This window comes from Bidens hawaiensis, unplaced genomic scaffold (assembly GCF_021521415.1).
Source record: "Bidens hawaiensis isolate Kalapana, Puna unplaced genomic scaffold, B.hawaiensis_p1.1 tig00009014_1, whole genome shotgun sequence".
NCBI classification, from domain to species: Eukaryota; Viridiplantae; Streptophyta; class Magnoliopsida; order Asterales; family Asteraceae; genus Bidens; species Bidens hawaiensis.
The window spans coordinates 345,005-364,952 of NW_027491657.1; the positions used below are offsets into that span (position 1 = coordinate 345,005).

Here is a 19,948-nt window from a genome sequence, read left to right on the forward strand (position 1 = left end):
GGTCAGCCAAGAGCCTACTCCAAAGCAGACCTTGCTTGGCTATGAAGAACAATTTTGCTAAACATAGTGAACCCTGCTCGGGTATACACTAAAGAAGAATTCTAGAAGATAACCTTGCCCGATGAACAAAATACCTTGTTAGGGTAAGTAAACCTTGCCCGGGAATCCAAGTGTGCTTGGATTCCATACTTAGCGAATTCAGAGGAGGTTGAGAAGATTCCAATCTTCCTTATAGTTCTCTTAGGTTAAATCTTTAACTAAACATCGTCTGACATAGTTTTAACTATTTTCTACTTATTATTCCAGCAAGAACTTGTATTTGATAAGGTCCTGTATCAAGCTCCAAGAATCCACACAATAAATCCTAACCTGATTTCCATCAAGGTAAAAGCGTTAAAAAGATCATATTTTCCCGCTCCCTACCCTTATATTTCACAAAGTTTTGTTTTATGCTCCTTAATCCATCACAATAGCATTTCTCACAGAAACTTTGCACTTTGTTGAAGCTTATTATCATCAGAATAGTGCAGCTCCAGAAATAGGTATCAATATCTAACTTGTTCTTACGATTACTCATCATCTATTCATGATTTTTCACACAATATAGGCACGCCTGATATCACACACGCACAATACTTCAAAAAGGAATACTTGCTGAATATAAAGTCATTATAACATGTGCATAAAAGTATATATGTCAGAACATAAAAGTGTATATGACATAAACATATTTATACAACACTCAAACCATAAAACCGTCACTATGCACGTATATAAAGCAATAAATGTGAAAGCGTACAGTTTTTACACAAATTACTAAAACTAAATTAGTACAGTAAAATCAAAGTATTTTATGGATTCTAGGAAAAAGAATCACCTAGATTTAATTTACACGTCAACGACACGATAAAACCAAGTTAAACACATTTAAAACCGACAATCATAGCAATATAAAATTTTTAAAACAATTTACACAAACATGATATTTTTCCAGTAAATTATGCTCAAAAGATTTATAAAACATTTTACTAAGTTTTAAAATAGCACATATTCGCCAATTACGCGAGTATGCTCTAAAAGCGCGGTTTCGACCGAAACCGACAATGAGAAAGCATATTATTTACCATATAGTTTTTATAGGATACTCAAATCCAAAGAGTATTGTTAGTGCACGGTTTTGCGACTCGAGTCTTTGTATTTATCGTTTTGTATTTATCTGTAATTTAATATAAAAGTTAATTTATATTTAAGCTAGTTCGTTAGTGGAACAGGCTAGTTTGTTAAGGATGTTTAACGAACTAGCCCTTAAGTTAAGTCCCTCCTGATTCGTTAAGGATGTTTTAAGAATCAGGGGGTGTTTCGTTAAGTTATTTCGTTTAATGTAATGTAACGAAGCCGGTGTCTAGTTCGTTATGGAATGTTAACGAACTAGACCCGTCTTCTATATATAATGGTATGTCCACTGTTTAATTTAAGTTTTGAGAATTATATTATTGAGCATATGTCCAGATCTACTCTCTCTCTCAAGCTTCATCTTAATATATTCAATCTAATTATACATATATACAACTAATACTAATACATAACATATAATCAATAGCATCACGAACTAGATCCGCATAATTGGTTAAGTAATCCTAGATCTGAGATCGTTTTATAGGGTTCCACAAGTGGTATCAGAGTTGTGTTAGATTGCTCTTGATACGATTGTTAATTCGTTATTATAGGACTGTTAATTATTAATTTAGTATTATCGTGTTTCTGGTTTGATTTTTGATCAAATTCAGTGTGAATTTGGTTGGGTATGGATTGATTAGACTGGATTTGTGATTTGGTAAGGTATTTGGACAGATTTGTGGTTTGGAATTGGAATTTGGATTAGTTTGTGTGGTTTTTGTTGGATCTGGTTGTAGCCGAAAATAGAGGATTGTTTTGTTTCAAATTGGTTTCGAGTTAAAGGGTAATTGGTTCCGAGACGGGTTCAAACAGTAGTATCAGAGAAGACGGCTGCTCTCGATGCATCGATTAAGGTATGAATCCGGTCAATTCATGTTCTTCGTGTTCATCGGGTTTCGGTCAAATCTGGAGTAAATTAATGTGTTATTGGTGGATTTGTTGGTGAATTCGTGTTTATTGATGGAAGATGAAGCTTTCTGTGTAATTTGGTGTTAAGTTATGGTGTATTGAGTGATTCACCATGGAAGAGTATGTTACTTTTGATTCGGTTTATGATGATTTAGTGATTGTTAAGTTAATTGGATGATGGATTTGTGTTAATAATTGAAATCCGCATGTTTCTGTGGATTTTGGTGGTTAATTATGGTGAATTGAAGATTTCAACATTGAAGAGCATGTTACGGGTTGATTTAATTGGTGTTGAATCAATGATTGTTAAGTTAAACTGATTATGGATTCGGAATCGTGATGAAAATCCTAGTGTTCGTGTTGATTTTCATGGTTAGTTATGGTGATATGATGAATCCACCATTGATGAAGTTCAAAAAATCCAGATTCCAACCAGATCTACTTTTTCCGGCCACTGTAACTGAATTTTCCGGTGAAAATCGTTTTCTGGTGAACAGTTCAGATCCAACAACCTGATTCGTTAAGTACTGTAGCTGATTTGTTATGTTACTGTAGCTAATTCATCAAGGGAGTTTAACGAATCTACTGTAGCTAATTCGTTATGGGAATTTAACGAATTAAGTTAATTCGTTAAGGTAATTCGTTAAGGTAAACGTAACGAATTAAGGTAATTCGTGAAGCTAATTCGTTAAGTTAAAAGTAATGAATTAAGGCAATTCGCTAAGTTAATTGTATGACGAGTTAAGGTAATTCGTTAAGAAAGTTCGTTAAGTTAATGATAACGAAGTAAGGAAATTCGTTATGTGTATGACGAAGTGGAGTTCTTAACGAATTGAAGACCATTCGTGTAACTGTTATAACGAATGAGGTTTGTTTTCACGAATTAGAGATGGTACGTTATAACGAATTGATTAGATTCGTTAAGTGTATAACAAATGAGTGACTAGTTGACGAATGGTGGTTAAGTTAACGAATTGGAGAGCACGAACTAAGTTAACGAATTGGAGGTGTTATTTATAACGAATTGAGTTATTTGGCGGGAAAATTTTTCTTGCGCGAATTTTTTCCTGAATACTTCTCGTGATTGAGATTTCATTCTTGAAAATTTTGGCGATAATATTTATTTTTTGAAAATTTTCGATGACTTTTTGGCGGGAAAATCGGGAAAAAAAATTTAATCGAAATTTTTCTGGGATGTTCATAATATATTGGGTACTCTTCTTTCAACTTCTGGTAATATATTTTTCCGCCCGACTTTTTCCGAGTTTCAATTTGCCAAGGGGGAGCCCGCGAGTAATTTAAGGAGGAGTTTGTTTTGTGAACTTTGAAGATTATTCAAGACCTTCCTGAATTTGTCAAGAAAAGGGGGAGATAAAACTTTCATTTGAGATTATTTAGCATGTATCTTCCTACTTTTGCAAGGTTTCTTGAAAAATTACTGCAATTCGGGTGGTAATTCATGACTCCAAAGCTACGTTTAACTAAGTTCAAGACTGAAAGCGTTCTTCAATTGGTGATTGATTTGTTCAAGATTGAAACTTGACTATGTGGGATATGAGTGTCTATTCGTTTACTTCTTTTTGAGGAGTGTATGTTCGTTTACTTCTTTTTGAGGGACTTTGATCCTGACTATGTTGGTTACGAGTAAATGGCGGATTACTTCTTTTGAAGGTGACGATTCTCGAACGAGTTGATCTTATTGAAGAATATACGAGTCTTGTCATTGGATTGAAGAATTTGATCATTTGGGGTTTATTAATGGAGGTTGGAACTCTGAATCATATGCCCAAACATTAGTGCATCTTTGCGAATGAGATGTGGAAGAGCTTCAAAGAGTATATTTGGGATACACGTTATCAAGAGAGGGAAAACCGAAGTGAAAGATGTTGAATGATCGAGTTGTTCATGAAGATGTGTGACGAGGTTAAACATAAAGCTTTACCAATGCTGATGGAAAGATGATGAGTTGTTGCTGGTTGTTGAAAGATTGAACCATATCATACACCAATGGATGATCAGGATGATCTCCAAGAGTTGCTCACTTTGAGGGGGTGATCTAATATGAGAGGCTACAAGTTGTTGGTTTGCTGAAAAGATTTAAAGATTGTGTGTCTGCACAAGCCCGAAAATCATCAGCCAAGGGGGTGTCTGTTAGTGCACGTTTTTGTGATTGGTGATTTGCAGTTAAAGTATTCAAGATTAAAGTACTCGATAGCTACGGAAAAGGGGGTGTCTGTTGGTGTCCGTAGCACTCGAATAAGTTATAGATAGTCTAGGTTGTATATTTAATGTAAATGCCCCATTCGTTATGGATTGTATAGCGAATGAGGCCCATTCGTTAGTTAACTAGACTAGTTCATTAAGGTATAAGCCCATTCGTTATGAAAGCATAACGAATGAGGGCTAGTTTGTTAAGGTATTACCATTCGTTATGGAAGCATAACGAATGGAGTCTAATTCGTTATGAAGGTATAACAAATTAGGCTTAACTTAACGAATTGGAGCATATTGCCTATAAATAGGCTAGTCCATTCTCATTTGTAAGGTGATCACACATATGAGAGAGAGCTAGTGTACATAGAGAGAGATCTAAGTTATAGTAATTATGCTCTCCATAAGTTATTTCCATCCACCATAATGTATTCACTCTAAATTATCAATAAACCGTATTTAACGTATTTGTAATCGTATTGTGTAATCGATGTATCGACGCGGCTATATCTTGGAAGGTTCACTCACCCCTAGACCTAGTCGGCGAGACAGGTTTGTTGAACTAACCGGTGTTACCCAACCAGAGCAAATCAATATTCATGCTCCAATTGGTGTTAGGACTAAAGGAAGTGGGTTTCCAATTCGCTATAGGTCTTTACACGAGCATGCTATAAGTCAAAGTCAACTAGATAAGCCCCTAAGGACATGTAGAATATGCCACGAGCCTGGTCATGACTCCCGTAACCATCACAAGTACCATATCACCGAGAACACTTCAGAAGAAAGACCGAGCTCGTCACATAATGAAAATATGGAAGAATAGCCTACTTGTCTATTATTTTAATATTTCCTTTATTTTTTTCAAAACACTTTAATATGGTTTGATTGATTCATGTTTACTTTTTTCGCATTAGACACCGGTTAACTGTATCGATGATTGGATATTTATGGATACTTAAGGATTTTTGGTTGTGTGTTATTTTCATAATGGTTGGAGATTCTTTATGAATAGGTGGTTGTTTCTTATATACACTTTTTATTCATATAAGTTTTTTACACAGGTTCGATTGTCCTTACTATATCATATTTATTCAAATACATTTATGCTTTCTTGGTTGTGTATTATTTTCATAATGGTTGGAGATACATTATGAATATGTGGTTGTTTCTAATTTTCACTTTATATACCTATAATTTTGACATATGTTCGATTGTCCTTACTATATCATATCAAATACATTTATGCATTCATATGTAGCAACTCATATTTTTTTATCACTATCTTTTCATTGGGTATCTATGATAATAATTTCATTTATCTACAGTTTCAATTGCAACATCCATCTACTAACAAAACAAAACCAACGATGTGTTTTCTACAAACCACAAAGTTGTACAACCTAAGTGACAAATTATCCATCATTATTCATTAAAACATACTAATACTATATCCAACATTATCCATCAAAACATACAAAAACCGTTAAACCATCAACTCGTTCAACAAAACAAGTTTACAAAAACATATAAAAAGTCTATAACTATATGCATAATTATCCATCAAAACATACTAAGACTGTTAAACCATCAACACTTTCAACAAAACAAGTTTACCAAAACTAAAAAAACAAAACAATCAAAATATGTTCACTGAAAAACAAAACACTGACAACCTTATATCTCGTTATACCAAACTGATAATCAACATCAAGTGAGTTTCAATATGTCCAACATTCTCTTCGGTGCCATCTTTTGCATCTTTTCTTTCTCCACTGCTGGCCTTTGTTGATACTCCATCACATCGGTTACAATCACACCCTTCCACAAGTTGACTTCGCTAAGTAGAATCTTGGCTACGTATTTCCTTCTAAGATCGTCAAGCTCTTCCTTTTGTTTCGGTAACACCTGACCACGTTTTTCAACCTCTTCAGTGAGCCCACAGTCAATATGCCACTCTTTTGTGTTTCCACATTTAAAAGTCTCCACGTGTCTCATCACAAACACTTCACAGTCAACATAGTTGTATATAGCTCTCCATGGTATATCAACTCTTGTTATATTTGAGCTTCTCATCTTCGATGCACCGTGGTGTTCTACTAATGCCAAGTATCCCGCTAGCGTCTCCCTCTGAAACAAATTTGCATAATAATGTTATAATTCTAAAATTGGTTAGTACTGAAAAACATAAAAATCACATGCCATCTTTTCAGGCCACCCATTATATCTGCTCTTAAATGAATCATAAGAATATGACGCGTCTTAAGGTTGAAACACATCAAATAAAAGTGTCTGATGTATATTATCGGTATTAACATCAATTCCACCCCATGAATGTTTTTTAACTTTTTCATACTCAGCATCTTATCCATATTCTCACTGAAATGTGATATTCTTGTGGACACGTCTTTCTCGTAATGATCCGGGAGCTGTTTTATACATCAAAACTGTTTATGTAGTACAACTAACTAAAATCTAATTACAATATGTAAGTTGACTTACCAACATCACAGATCAACAATACAGCCTATGCATTGAGTTGTGTTTCGCTCGGATGGATTCCTCATGGTTTAACACGCTTGGTCACACCGACATCACTGATACATGCACCCATACATCAGGACGCCAAGTTTCCATAATGACATGTCTAATGCTAACGCTTTGGTTAGTGCTAAATACAACATCCCTACATTAACCCAAATCAACCAACCGATTTTAGGCAAAAAATATCAATATTTACCATACCAAACACATAATTAAGAGCAAATATTACTTACCAGTGATTCCTGTACGCGGCAAAAATACACTCGGCCACACCACTTTCCTCTTTCGTAATGGAAGATGTCAATTTCACCGCACGTTTTGCGAAAGGCGAGCAAAACACTTCAGATAGGAATCTATGTCGTCTTGCCCTTTCTTCATTTAACATTAAATTGTTACTTGGTGAATCCTAACTAACATGAACAACTTGTTTCCTCTTGCTTCATGTCTTTGGTGTTTCAACGACTTGAGTTTTATCTGTTGAGTCAATGTTAAATTGGGTCAAACTAAACCTCACCTTTTGTTTTTTTGGTGTTGCCATTTGTGGAGCAGATTCATATTCACCGACACTCTTTTCCACAAATTCTGACTCCCGAACAGTCGATAATGTTGTACACTTTTTAACATTCGAAGACCCGTCTTTATTATTCGCATACTCTTCCTTTTTACCAGTGTATTTAGCAAGATTCTTCTTCCAGTCTTTGTCCAGTTCTTTAATTAAAATTCTACCGGAACACGTGTCGTTTGCTTCTTCAAACTCACGCCATATATCGTCGTAAACATTATCAAAGTGTTGGATCAGGTCCGCAAGCCTCTCAGCCCTATCTTGTTACTCAATATAAAAAACATATTATCACATACCAAAAACTAGGAAATCACAAAACAAAACAAAAAACGATTTACAATTTCGTACCTCCTCGTCAGTTTGTGTCGCCATATTTAGAGATCCTCCACCTTCATAAGCTGCTACTTCAGTTTCTTCTGACTCTACCATAACACCCTTATGTTTTATATTCTCATCAGTATCATTCTCTTCTGCACACAATTTTCTCTTCACGTCCGTCTTTTCTTTTCTGATCACCATATCTTTTAAATATTCTTTGGTGAAATTTTTCACCACATTTCCTCCATCAACATCCATTTTGTGTTTCTTTCCCTCTTTGTCATCTTTGAGCACATTACCCACTCGTTTTCCTAACGTGACGCTACTACCCAAACGCTCCTTTTCCTTTATATCTTGCAACTTACTCAGGTCATCGTCGGTGAATATTTTTAACCGGTGTCAAAAGCTTACCATTTTCACAATATTTCCAAAGTGATCATTTGCATACGCAAGCTACATACCAAATATTAAAAACTTAATATTAATTAACAACAAAATTAATATTCATTAACAACATAAATTTTACTCATACACAAATTCAAGTTTACACAATATGAATAAAAAATACATACCGCAAGCAATGTCATTGACCCATTGTACTCTATGTTTTCTTTCCATTTTTTACGGGTTCTCCTCATCATTGCCACCATGTATTCACACCAATTCAAGTCCATAACAACATCAATATCTTTAATGGTTGGTATGAATCGCTGGTTGAATGTGTTATTACTAGTGATATCCCCCATACATGCCAAAACAACAAGAAAGTTAATTCTGAAATGCCTACCGCTATCTATTTGGTTTATCGCAAACTCCATAAATCTTAGTGGGCATACCTTTGCCTTTGGGTCCGTGAATTGACTCATCCACTTACTTACAACAACATCTTCTACCATTGGCCTCATCGTCTCAACTATCTCAACCTTCCCCCTAGGTATCCCTAAAAGTCTCTCTACTAGTTCTGGTGTTATTTTAATTTGTTTATCTCCCAAATTCAGAATGCTACTCTCATAGTCGTAGTTTTTTACCATCCAATGACCCAAACCCGTTGGTATATTCTCTGTAATGATTTTTAGAATACTACCAAACCCCATTTGTCTTACTTTTTTCTTCTGCTCATTTCTCATATTGTGATATACTCATGGAATAAGCTAGTTTTCACCCTAGGTCTTATCCTTTTCCCGCTATACTCGTGAAACACAAGCTTGGGGTTCATTTTACTATGCTTCATTCTCACAGGTGGATTTACAAAATCATCATCTTAGTCGCTCTTGTTAGCTGTGTTTGTTTAAACATCATGTCATTAAATCACATCGAATATAACATTCATGCTTTACCCTATACCTACTTATAAAACATAAGCCAACTTACTATTGAGAACTGGTTGCCTGACACGTGTCTTTGCATTTCCCGAACTTATCGCTACCAAATTATTTATTTTCATATTCATGTCTTTGTATACAAACAAACAAATACAATCAATACACACCTCGTTCATTAGATTTGAACAATCAACAACATATGTTCACGGTCGTTACCAATCAGGATATTAGTTTTCTTGACTTCTTTCCCAACCTCATCTCTCACAGTTGCGTTGTAGGCTATTCTTGGGCTTCTTCGAACTAAACACATCAACAACAGCAGTTAAATGTTAACAACACATAAGTCTTAATAAAAACTAACGCACAAACCAAACAACTCACTCAAACTATATAACACACAAACTCAAAACACCCACATTCAACATAAGTCTTATAAAAAAAACACAACATACTCAAAACACCCACATTCAACATACATTCCATCAAAACACCCACAATCAATAACACACTCTCAACTTAAGTTAAACAATAACAACACATAAGTCTTATCAAAAAACACAACATACTCAAAACCCCACATTCAACATACATTCCATCAAAACACCCACAACCAAGAATACACTAACACCACTAACACAAAAACAACAAGCAAACAATCTTTATAACAGAACTGAAGCTTTAGAACACACAAACAACATGCTTTAAATATATGGAAAAACATATTTATAACACAACAACCACACAATAAATAAACCGGATAATCGAATGTATGGAAAAAACACAACAAACACACTGACATTAACAAACTTAATAACTTAAAACATAGAACAATAAACAAACATAGCTGGGTGGTTAACGAGATGTTCATTAACACACTAAAACTACTACAACTGACAAAATACAAAACCAGAACCTCTTAAACCATTACACAAAAACACAACAAACACAAACTCAAATTAACAAACTTAAAACATTAAAAAATATAACAATACAAAAAAACAGAGCATAAGAAGAACAGAGATAACGCACCAAACCTTAGATTTTTGGGGGTTTACTTACATACAGCTTAAATCGATTCTTTCTTAAACATAGCTTCGTTGTTCATCGTTAATTTTTTCCTCTTCATCGGTGATTTCGTCTCCATTATCTATAATTTCAGACACCCAATCAGTCATTATATCGCCGGAATCTTAGAAAAACAAATGTAGTCTGACGTCGTTGAATATAGAGATGAAGAACACTACATTCAATTGAGAAAAACACAACATACCTGTCAGAATCTCTGAATGACGAACACACGACTACGTGTTCTTGTACCAAGATTACGGATGACTTATCGCCTTCTTGTAATATGATATTTAGTGAAAGAAAGTTATAATGATGTCAAGAGCTGATAATTCGTACATCCCATAGATATAGAGTTGATGGTTTGCATGTTACAATAATTAAATTTACCTCTTTACCCCTGAACAACTTTACACATTGAAATAAAATATAACACATAAAACTAAAAACACACTAGCAATCTCACCATCTGATTAACATATCCAACGCCCAATATTACTTCTTACATTTCTTAGATACACTTCATTTCTTATTCTAACCCCACCATATATATATATATATATATATATATAGGGTAAGGATTCTAAGAGAACCCTTTGAAAATTAAGAACTTTGAGAACTATTTTAATTCACAAAAAAATCTCTAAAAAATATTTAAAACAACTATAAAACAAAAAAAAATTAAAAAGTAAAAAAACCAAAAGTCTTATATTTCATTCCGGTTTCATCAAAAAAGAACTTCATATTATACACATGTGTATAATTTCATTTAATCTTTAGTTACGCAATGTACACATGTGTACATTATCATTTACCTTAAATTGTACATATACACAAGTGGTTTAAAATGGTTCTCAAAGTTCTTAATTTCAAAATAGTTCTCACATGATCCTGATTATATATATATATATATATATATATATTATATAACTGGAGATTAAATGATAATATACATATTTGTATAATTTAGCAAAAAACCTAGAGTTATTTTTTTATGAAATGGGGATACTATATAAACGTTTTGGTTTTTTTTACTTTTAAAAAATAAATATTTTCTTTATATTTTTTTAAATACTTTTAAATGGGTTTTTTTTTTTTGTCCAAATGGTTCTTGTTTTAGTCGAAAATTACCGAAGAAATAATTGAACAAATTCTTTAAGTGAAGTAAAGTGTTCTTCAAATAATAGGTAAGTAGATACGATAATTATAAAGGGGTGACACAACGATATAGCGAGGAAAAAACCTTAGATCCCGGTGAGGATACTCGGAAAACAACCTCGGGAGGGGAAAATTATCCCTTGCCTAAATTCATTGATAATGAAAAAGTGATTACAGCTCTAGAGCAAATCTTAATTGAAGCTTGTAGTTACATACCGTGTTCAGAGTGTGAGATGTATCTCCTATAGATCAATAATGCCTCCTTATATAGGAAAAAGAAATAATTGAGCTATAAATCCGGAATCCCTAGCCTTGTGACCGTTGGAGCCTTGTTGCACACTTTCTTCACGTGTTTATTTACTATAACCAGGCCCGGTTTTAGGGCTGTGCAAACCATGCAGAGGCACGAGGCCCAAAATGAAAAGGGCCCAAAAGTGAAGAAGCACCATCGAAGTTTTTTTAGACGGATCTAGCAGGCAGCCATTGGAGCCATTGGAGCTCTGTTCTTTTTGCTTTGTGACTGTGTTGGGGAGAAGAAGAAAGAATATAAAGAATTAGGTTTTGGTTGGTTTTTGTTACTAGGCCCCTATTATATCTACTATATTAAAATAAGTTACCAAAAGTAAAAAAGTTACATTCATATTAATATTATATTTACTGGCTTTTTCTGCAGCACCTTTTAAGGAAGTATATATTCAAGTTAAAGTACACTAATATTTTTGAAAGTTTTAAAATGATATAATTTTATAGATATTTTTTTTAAATGACTAACTAGGTAACGCTGGGTACTCCGTACGCGCCCCCCATTGGCTAAACCGATAAAGGTAAACATAAAACTTAAAAAGTTAGAATTAATTGTATTCGTATTGTGATTTTTTGATATATAATTGACGAGTTTATATTTTAAGGAGGAGGCCCAAAATTTTTCTTCGCACAAGGCCTAAACTTTTATTATCATTCTCGGAGACGGCCTTGACTATAACTCTGGTTCTTTAGGTAGACTTAGTCAATTAGCTGTTGTACAACAATTTGCATAGAGTAGCATGCAAGTATAATTAGTAAATAGAAGTAATCAACTCCGAGGAACCCACCTGATTAAAAGGATTTTAACTTGGTCATTACAACTAGCCGTTATGGACCTATTCCACGCGTTTTTATTTTGTTAATAACGAATCCTTTTAGTTAATTAAGTCACCTATGGTCACCTGCAAGAATATGTCAAAGTCATGATCCAAATAATCCGTTAGTGCTTAGAGATTAGGGATCACGAGTCATATAATCGACCCATAGCAGTTCACAAAGTTCTCAATTTTAAAAAGTTCTCTTAGGGTTCTCTCTCTCTCTCTCTCTCTCTCTCTCTCTCTATATATATATATATATATATATATATATATTTATATTGTAAGGCCCCGTTACCGGTGCTCTACTTTAGACGTTGGATTTACTCATAAACATAGTTCTAAATATCAGAGTTAAAAACTTCGCGGAAGATAAAAACTTTCATAAACATTACATAATAATTCATAACACGTCTTAAAACATTCTTGTTTTTCGAATTAAACATCAAATCATAAAAAAAAACTTGAGTCTCCAGACGCCAGCTTCTTTATTCAACTGCCATGTGTCCCGCTCAAGCTAGCTGCTTCATTCTACTCATCTGCGTGCATACTAAAAGTCAGCTACGCAGAGTTAGTTCTAGTTAATCATACATCATACAATACGTATACTTACCTTCAATCATGCATCCTAAGATACATAATAATTACTTTACTAATTTACTTTCATTACATAATCTCATATATACGTTCATAATTTAATACTTTCATACTATGTAAGTACTGTCCATTCTATCTCAGATATTATTATGTTCTGATCCCTCTTTCCTTTGTCTATCTCAGATATTATTAGGGTTTTGATCCATCTTTCCATTGTCTATCTCAGATATTATTAGGGTCTGATCCCTTTCTTGTCTATCTCAGATATTATTAGGCTCTGATCCCTGTTTACTTCTCTATCTCAGATATTATTAGGGTCTGATCCCTTTCTTCTCTATCTCAGATATTATCCCTTACTTCTTCATCTTCACACATACTGTCTTTACATACCCATAACGTACATATACTTTCTTTAATCATTCATACACATTCATATGTTGTACACATATCATATATATATATACATTCATCTTTCATATACATACCTCCCTTGTCAATACGTGCAATATCCGGAGATCGTTCACGTACCGACAAGCTTTCATTTGTAATTAAGATATACATAAATAACATACAAATCATACATGACATACACTTACCATTTAAGGTAAGTGTGCTAACTATCACATCGAGTATGCACACAGCCCCGAAACATAACAAGGAAATGGGGCTAGAAACTCACCTGAACTCGGTTGCGTTTACCGTTAATGGTAATCTCTTTCCTTAGTTGTGCACGGCTAACTATATAACAATTACGCGTATTAATTACTATCACTATCCATATCGTATCTTTAGTTTAATTATAATCCTCAACGAACGGGAGTCCGGGGGCAGCGCCCCTAGCAGCGGGGTTCTAGGGGCGGCAGCCCCTAGCGGGGTTTAGGGGCAGAGCCCCTGGCTGGGGTTAAGCTGACAGGTCAGCTTGGAAAAATTTTATTTTCGTTAACTGTATTAACACATTTTCCATTAGGATTTTAAATTATATATACTTCGCCCACTCATTTTCAATAACGAATTAAGCCTGATTCGTTAACTTACATGGTCTGACTCGTTAGCTTAGTTCGTTATCTTTCACGATCTGGTTAGTTAGCTGATTCATTATTCTGATTCGTTGTCTTAACGCAGCGAATTGTGAGTAGCGACTCAACTAATTCGTTATCTTAGTTCGTTAGCCTAATTCGTTATCTTGACATAACGAATTGGCGAACTGATTCGTTATCTTAGCATAACGAATGGGTGAACTAATTCGTTATTTTGACAGAATGAATGGGTGAACTAATTCGTTATCTGGACATAACGAATGGCGTCAATCTTATCCAAACTTTGACTCAGAGGTCAAAGTCAAAATCGCCAAGAACAGTCAATATCATATCTGCGATTAAACCCCAATATTGATGAAATAACACGAATTTGGTCTCATTGAGCTCGTAATACCAGTGCCAACAAACCCCAACCATCCAATCAGTCCGACATCGTGCCTAAATGGTGTTTTTGGTCCGATCTATACTTACGGCTCAACATACAATTAATAAACCCATGAAATGTTTAACGAATTTCAACAAGTATAGTTGCGTTTGATTTGTTTTTACCATAATCAAACAGATCCATGATTTCTAAACGAATCCGACCCTAAATGAACGAGTTCTCGTTATAAACGTACCTTAAACGAGTCAATCTACGAGTACGATCTAGTATTGGTGTTGGTTTGGTTCGTCACAACGTTCTAGCACCAACAAGCTCGGGCTTTCACCTTCGGATCTTGGCTCGGAATAAAGGATGGTGTTTGTGTGTGTTTTTCAAGGTGTAGGCTATGGTGTAGAGATGGATAAAATGGAAAAGGTTAGGGTTTAAGGGTATTTATATTCCCTTAACACATCCTAATTATGTCAGGTTTTGGGTTTTACAGTCAGATTTGGTTTAACCGCTATCTAAGGTCATGCGTAATTGGCGGGGTAAATGGGGCGATGAGGGGCGATCTTATGAAGTAACATCGCCCCCAGGCGATAAATGGGGCGATAAGGGGGTGGGGGCGATAGCTTTTCGTCGCCGACTTGGTTTGTTGTTTTATTATTATTATTATTATTATTATTATTATTATTATTATTATTATTATTATTATTATATGTGTGTGCGAAAAAATGGTTCGAATAAAAACAATTGTTTTATGAGAAGTGTGAGAAAACTTTAAAATAAAGTACACCATCTAAATAAGACACTATACCATGTAAATAGGAAACTATACAACGTTTAGAAACTAACAATCTCAACCGCTAGATCCTAGATCCGATGGTCTACATCTATTATTACGCTTCTCACAATAATATTATTTTTTACGTTAACCCTACCATATATATATATATGTATATATATAGCTACAACACCATTAAACAAAAACTCACTCTTTGATGACTGTGCATCAAATGTCGCAAGTCACCTCATTTTGTAGCACTTCCACTACACATCTTACTATACTATTAAAGCAAAACAAGATATCCACATGGCCTTCAACTAACATGTCCACATAGGCTTTCAAGTCATCCAGTTTTCATATATGAAACTGTCACATAATTCACTAACTAATCTTTTTTCTAAAATCATAATCTCACTGATTAATGTTTTTTAAAATCATAACCAACTATTTTCTTTCAAATGATTTAATAACCGATTTTAACCGTAATTAATTATTTATAACTGATTTTATGTTTCTTTTTTAGTATAAATATTATTTTAGCAATTCAATTATTTGTATATTTATACGCTCTCATTCACACAATTTATACATATTTTTCCTATATCTAGCGATTTTGCAGAAAAAAATGTAAAAAATTCTTACAATATCTATATATATATATATATGATGTTTGAAATATTTTTCATCTATGTATAACACGAGCCACTATCCTAGGAGCCCGATAGATTAAGAATTTCCATACCGGCTATCTAGATGTTTCCCTAATTTTCTATGATTTATGGAAAATAAGAAGTAATCTCATCCCTTATCCGCTTATATTAAAAATATTCACTGTGCTCGCCTCCATCAAACTTATCGTATAGACTTATCATCTCCGAACCATTACCCACCACGTGGACACCCTCCACATCCAACGGCCTACAATCCACAACCCCATCATCAAAAGCACATTCACCAATCTCGTTTTCACGGTTCATTTCACAACCAAATACCACCACCACAATGATCGGCGGTCCCACCGGAACCAAAAAACGCCACCGTGCCGGAAGCCACAGCCGCCTCTCGTCCACCGCCGCATTAATCGACACCTCTCGCCCAGACGGAACCCTAACGGAAGTCTCCCACAAACCGTTACTGTCATCTTCCTCCATCCGCCGATCCACTTCCCGTCATCATTCCCCGGTCCCACTCGCTCCAACTCTTTCCAACGGCTTCAACGATCCAACTACTGCTGACGTCATCCTACGCCTCTACCTCGATCAATCCTCACCGTTCGATTCGGATGATTCTGAAACGCAATTAGCCGTTGATTCATCCTCCGAGTTTCAGATCTACCTTCACTCGTCCGTACTCCGCCGGTCTAAATACTTCTCGGCTCTATTATCCGACCGGTGGAAGAAAGAATCCACCGGTGAAATCGATTATTACCGGTTCAATTTAGCGGCCCCGTCATCCGCCGGCTCGATTAATAATCATTTAACCGTTCTGCAACTGTTATATAGTAATGATAGTAATGAAATCAATACTGCTATAGACACTGTATCCACAGCCTTAGAATTGCTTCCGATTGCTTTAGAGTTATTATTCGAGGACTGTGTAACCGCGTGTGTGAAGTTTCTCGAAGCGGTCCCGTGGACCGAGGACGAAGAGCGGACGGTTTTGAGTTTAATTCCTTTGTTAAGTGATGAAGAGTCTTCAGAACTGTTAGCTAGGGTTTCGCCTCCGAAATCGGACTTATCAGAAGAAATGCTTCACGGATTGATACTAACCGCGATTCATAACCATCCAAACATGGCGTTTGCGAAGGCATTTGTTGCGAAGTTATTAAGGGATTTCTCGTCGAGGGGGTCAGCGAGGCGCGTGTTGGATAAGTCGTTTGAGACGAGTTTGAACATGGTGAAGGAGTCGTTGGATGAGTATTCGAGTCCGGACTTGCGTGGGGACCATAATGAGACGGAGGCGATTCAGAGGTTGAATTTGCATACGGCGATGACGAATGGGAGGCATTTGTTGTGGTTGATTGAGAGGATGATTGAGTTGAGGGCAGCGGATACGGCTGTGAAGGTGTGGAGTGAGCAGGCTTTGTTTACCGCGAATTTGCAGAGGGCGTTTAGGGATGATGCGTGGAGGAATATTGTTCCGGGGCTTCCTTCAGTTGTTATGAGGTGTACGTGTAAGCTTGCAAATGCGGTTGCTGCAGGGGTTATTTTGGCTTCTAGACAGGTTCGCTTATGCATTTCTAGTTTGCTTATGCCTTTATCTTTTGTTATGTCGTTGTGAAGTAGCATAGATGTTGTTAAGAACATATCCCTTAGGATAGATTTTTGTTTTGCCTATAGCCCGCATTCAGGAGGTCCTACTAATAGCTTTGATACGTGTGAGTTTTTTTTGGTTTCATGAATCTTCTTCTTGTCTTAGGGGGTATTTGGAGGAGCTTTTAAAATTGCTTTTTTGCTTTTTAAAATGCAAAAGCAACTTTTGTAAAGCTCCATTTTGAAGCTTTTAGAATTGCTTTACCAAACATCTTTTGCTTTTCAACAAACAAATAGCAAATAAGCAAGTTTTAGAAGCTCACCCAAACACCCCCTAAGGGTGTTTACATTGTTTATCTGTTACTATTATAAAGTTTCACTATTTTCTATTATTTTTTGTGTTAGTAGCTTACAAATACCATATTTATTTTAGTATTTTCTGTTTCTGCTGTTTAGACTAATTAAGTCGCATTTTATGTTTTTGTTTTAATAAGCATTTATATCTGGATTTGGTTTGAAGCCGCATCTCTCTAAAAGCTACCTCTTTATCCCTTGGGATATAGGTTTAGGTATGCTTTGCCTGCATCCCATGGTCTGTAGACCCTACTGATTTGCTGTGTGAGATTTTTTTTTTCTTGAATCATCTATTTGTTGTTCTCTCTATATGATATATATGTTACTATCATACAGTTCACCATTTTTCATGTTGTTGGTAGCTTACTAGTACCATGTTTTAGTATTTGTTTTTATGTTTTGTTTAGATTTCTCAAGTAGCTGTCTATGTTGTTATTTTACTATGCATTTATGTCTGGGTAGTGTTTGGAGCTGCGCTTCTTCCTGGAAGCAACTTCTCTATGCCTATATCCCACCTTCCATAGATCCTACTAATAGCTTTTGCTATGTGTGAGATTTCTTTTTGGTTTTCTGGATCTTCTTTTAGTCTTCATGTCTCTGTATGATTTATTTGTTACTGCTATACAATTTCACCATTTTCACCCTTTTTGTGTTATTGGTAGCTCATTAATACCATATATTCTAGTACTCTCTGTTATTCTGTTTAGATTCCTTGAGTAGCACCTCTATGTTTGTAACATACCTTTATGTTTGGATATGGTTTTGAGCGAGGTTTCTTTAGAATTAGCCTCCATTGTCTCCTAGCATAGAGATGTGGTCTGTCTGCTTTCCACCCTCCACAAACCCTGCCGATAGTTTTGACATGTGAGATTTTACTGGGTATGGTTATTTTTGTTGAATCTTCACGTGCAGGTTAGGATGAAATTGGTGAAAGATTGGCTGCCGGTGTTGATTGTGTGTAAAGACAACATGACACCAATGCTGACAAATCATAAATCACTGTATCTAGAACTGGAAGAAACATTCTTGAAAATCATATCAACATTACCCATGTCTGAAGCTCAAGAATTGTTGCAGCAATGTTTGAGCTTTTCAACTCGAAACGTGGAGGACTGTCCTCATTTGGTTGCAGCATTCACCACTTGGTTCCGCCGTGCAAACCGACAGTTACAAGGTGATCCCTGCCAACTTTCTTGAGTGTTACCGAGCTAATTTAGTAAAAGTTCTGTTGACGTTTAAGCTTGATTAACTCTGGTTCTGAAAGTTTGCATGTATATACAACTAGTTTGTTGGGAATGTAGTTTACCTTGAAGAACCTGTTGTCTTTGTAAATGCTTGAGTGGTTGGCCTGGATGGTTTTACTATATTTTCTTCTTATACATATGGTTCGTGATGGGTGGTTCTGGTTTAGTTTTGACTGAAAACTAGGTAATGGACCAGGTTTTATGTCTGGTGTTCGGTTCGTGTATTCTGAATCTGTTCCCAAAATCTGAGTTAAAAAAAGGTACTAAAATTGCAAGTTTTAGAAAAGTAAGGTAGTCATCTGCAATAAATTCAAAAACGGTACTACAGTTGCATAATTGAACGAGCCACATGTGCTAAAATGACACTTAACTCTTTTAATTATTTCAAATGTAGATTAGGTTGAATGGTATTTCAAATGTAGATTAGGTTGAATGGCATAAGGTGTTGTATTGCAAGTTTGGTCTTCTTAATAAGAAATTACACAAGGGACTGATTCCTTAAACTTTTTAATGACCAACCCAAATTCAACTATAGAACCCTAAGCTCTGTTAGCTTAGGAACAAAGAAAATAATTCAAAGAGAGAAGGTTTCAACAAATCCTAGCTAACCTTAATGGCTTGGGTGTAAGTGTGTAGCTGTGTTATAACCGTCGATCTATAATAGTCCCTCTAAAATAAAAATTGACTATGTAGTCCCTCAACTATCAATTAGGTCGTAACAGTCGTGCGCTATAGAGGCAGTTTTGAAACGAATGAAGCTGATGTGAGCTTGAAACGGTGGGCTGTGATAGGTCAGCATGAAAATCTGTTAACCATAAAAAGTGACAAGACCGAACGGAAAACATGGTTCAGATTTTTGTTTTCTTTTTGCTAACAGAGTTTTAAGGTTCAGTACTGACTACAATTATTACAAAACTGATTTAACCAAATCGA

The 19,948-nt window shown here is 35.3% G+C and overlaps 1 protein-coding gene across 1 annotated transcript; it reads left to right on the plus strand.

The window, feature by feature from the left end:
- The first annotated feature begins 15,964 nt into the window (after positions 1-15,964).
- LOC143530733 (BTB/POZ domain-containing protein At1g63850-like) lies at positions 15,965-19,073 on the plus strand. The gene is made up of 2 exons (XM_077026192.1): positions 15,965-17,388; positions 18,684-19,073. The coding sequence occupies exons 1-2, from the start codon at positions 16,168-16,170 to the stop codon at positions 18,966-18,968; spliced, it is 1,506 nt and encodes a 501-aa protein (XP_076882307.1). The 5' UTR covers positions 15,965-16,167; the 3' UTR covers positions 18,969-19,073.
- The last annotated feature ends 875 nt before the right edge of the window (positions 19,074-19,948 follow it).

Coding starts and splice junctions, on each gene's coding strand:
- LOC143530733 (XM_077026192.1), top strand. CDS start 16,168: ATGATCGGCGGTCCCACCGGAACCAAAAAACGCCACCGTGCCGGAAGC. Junction 17,389..18,683: donor TTATTTTGGCTTCTAGACAG/GTTCGCTTATGC, acceptor CTTCACGTGCAG/GTTAGGATGAAATTGGTGAA.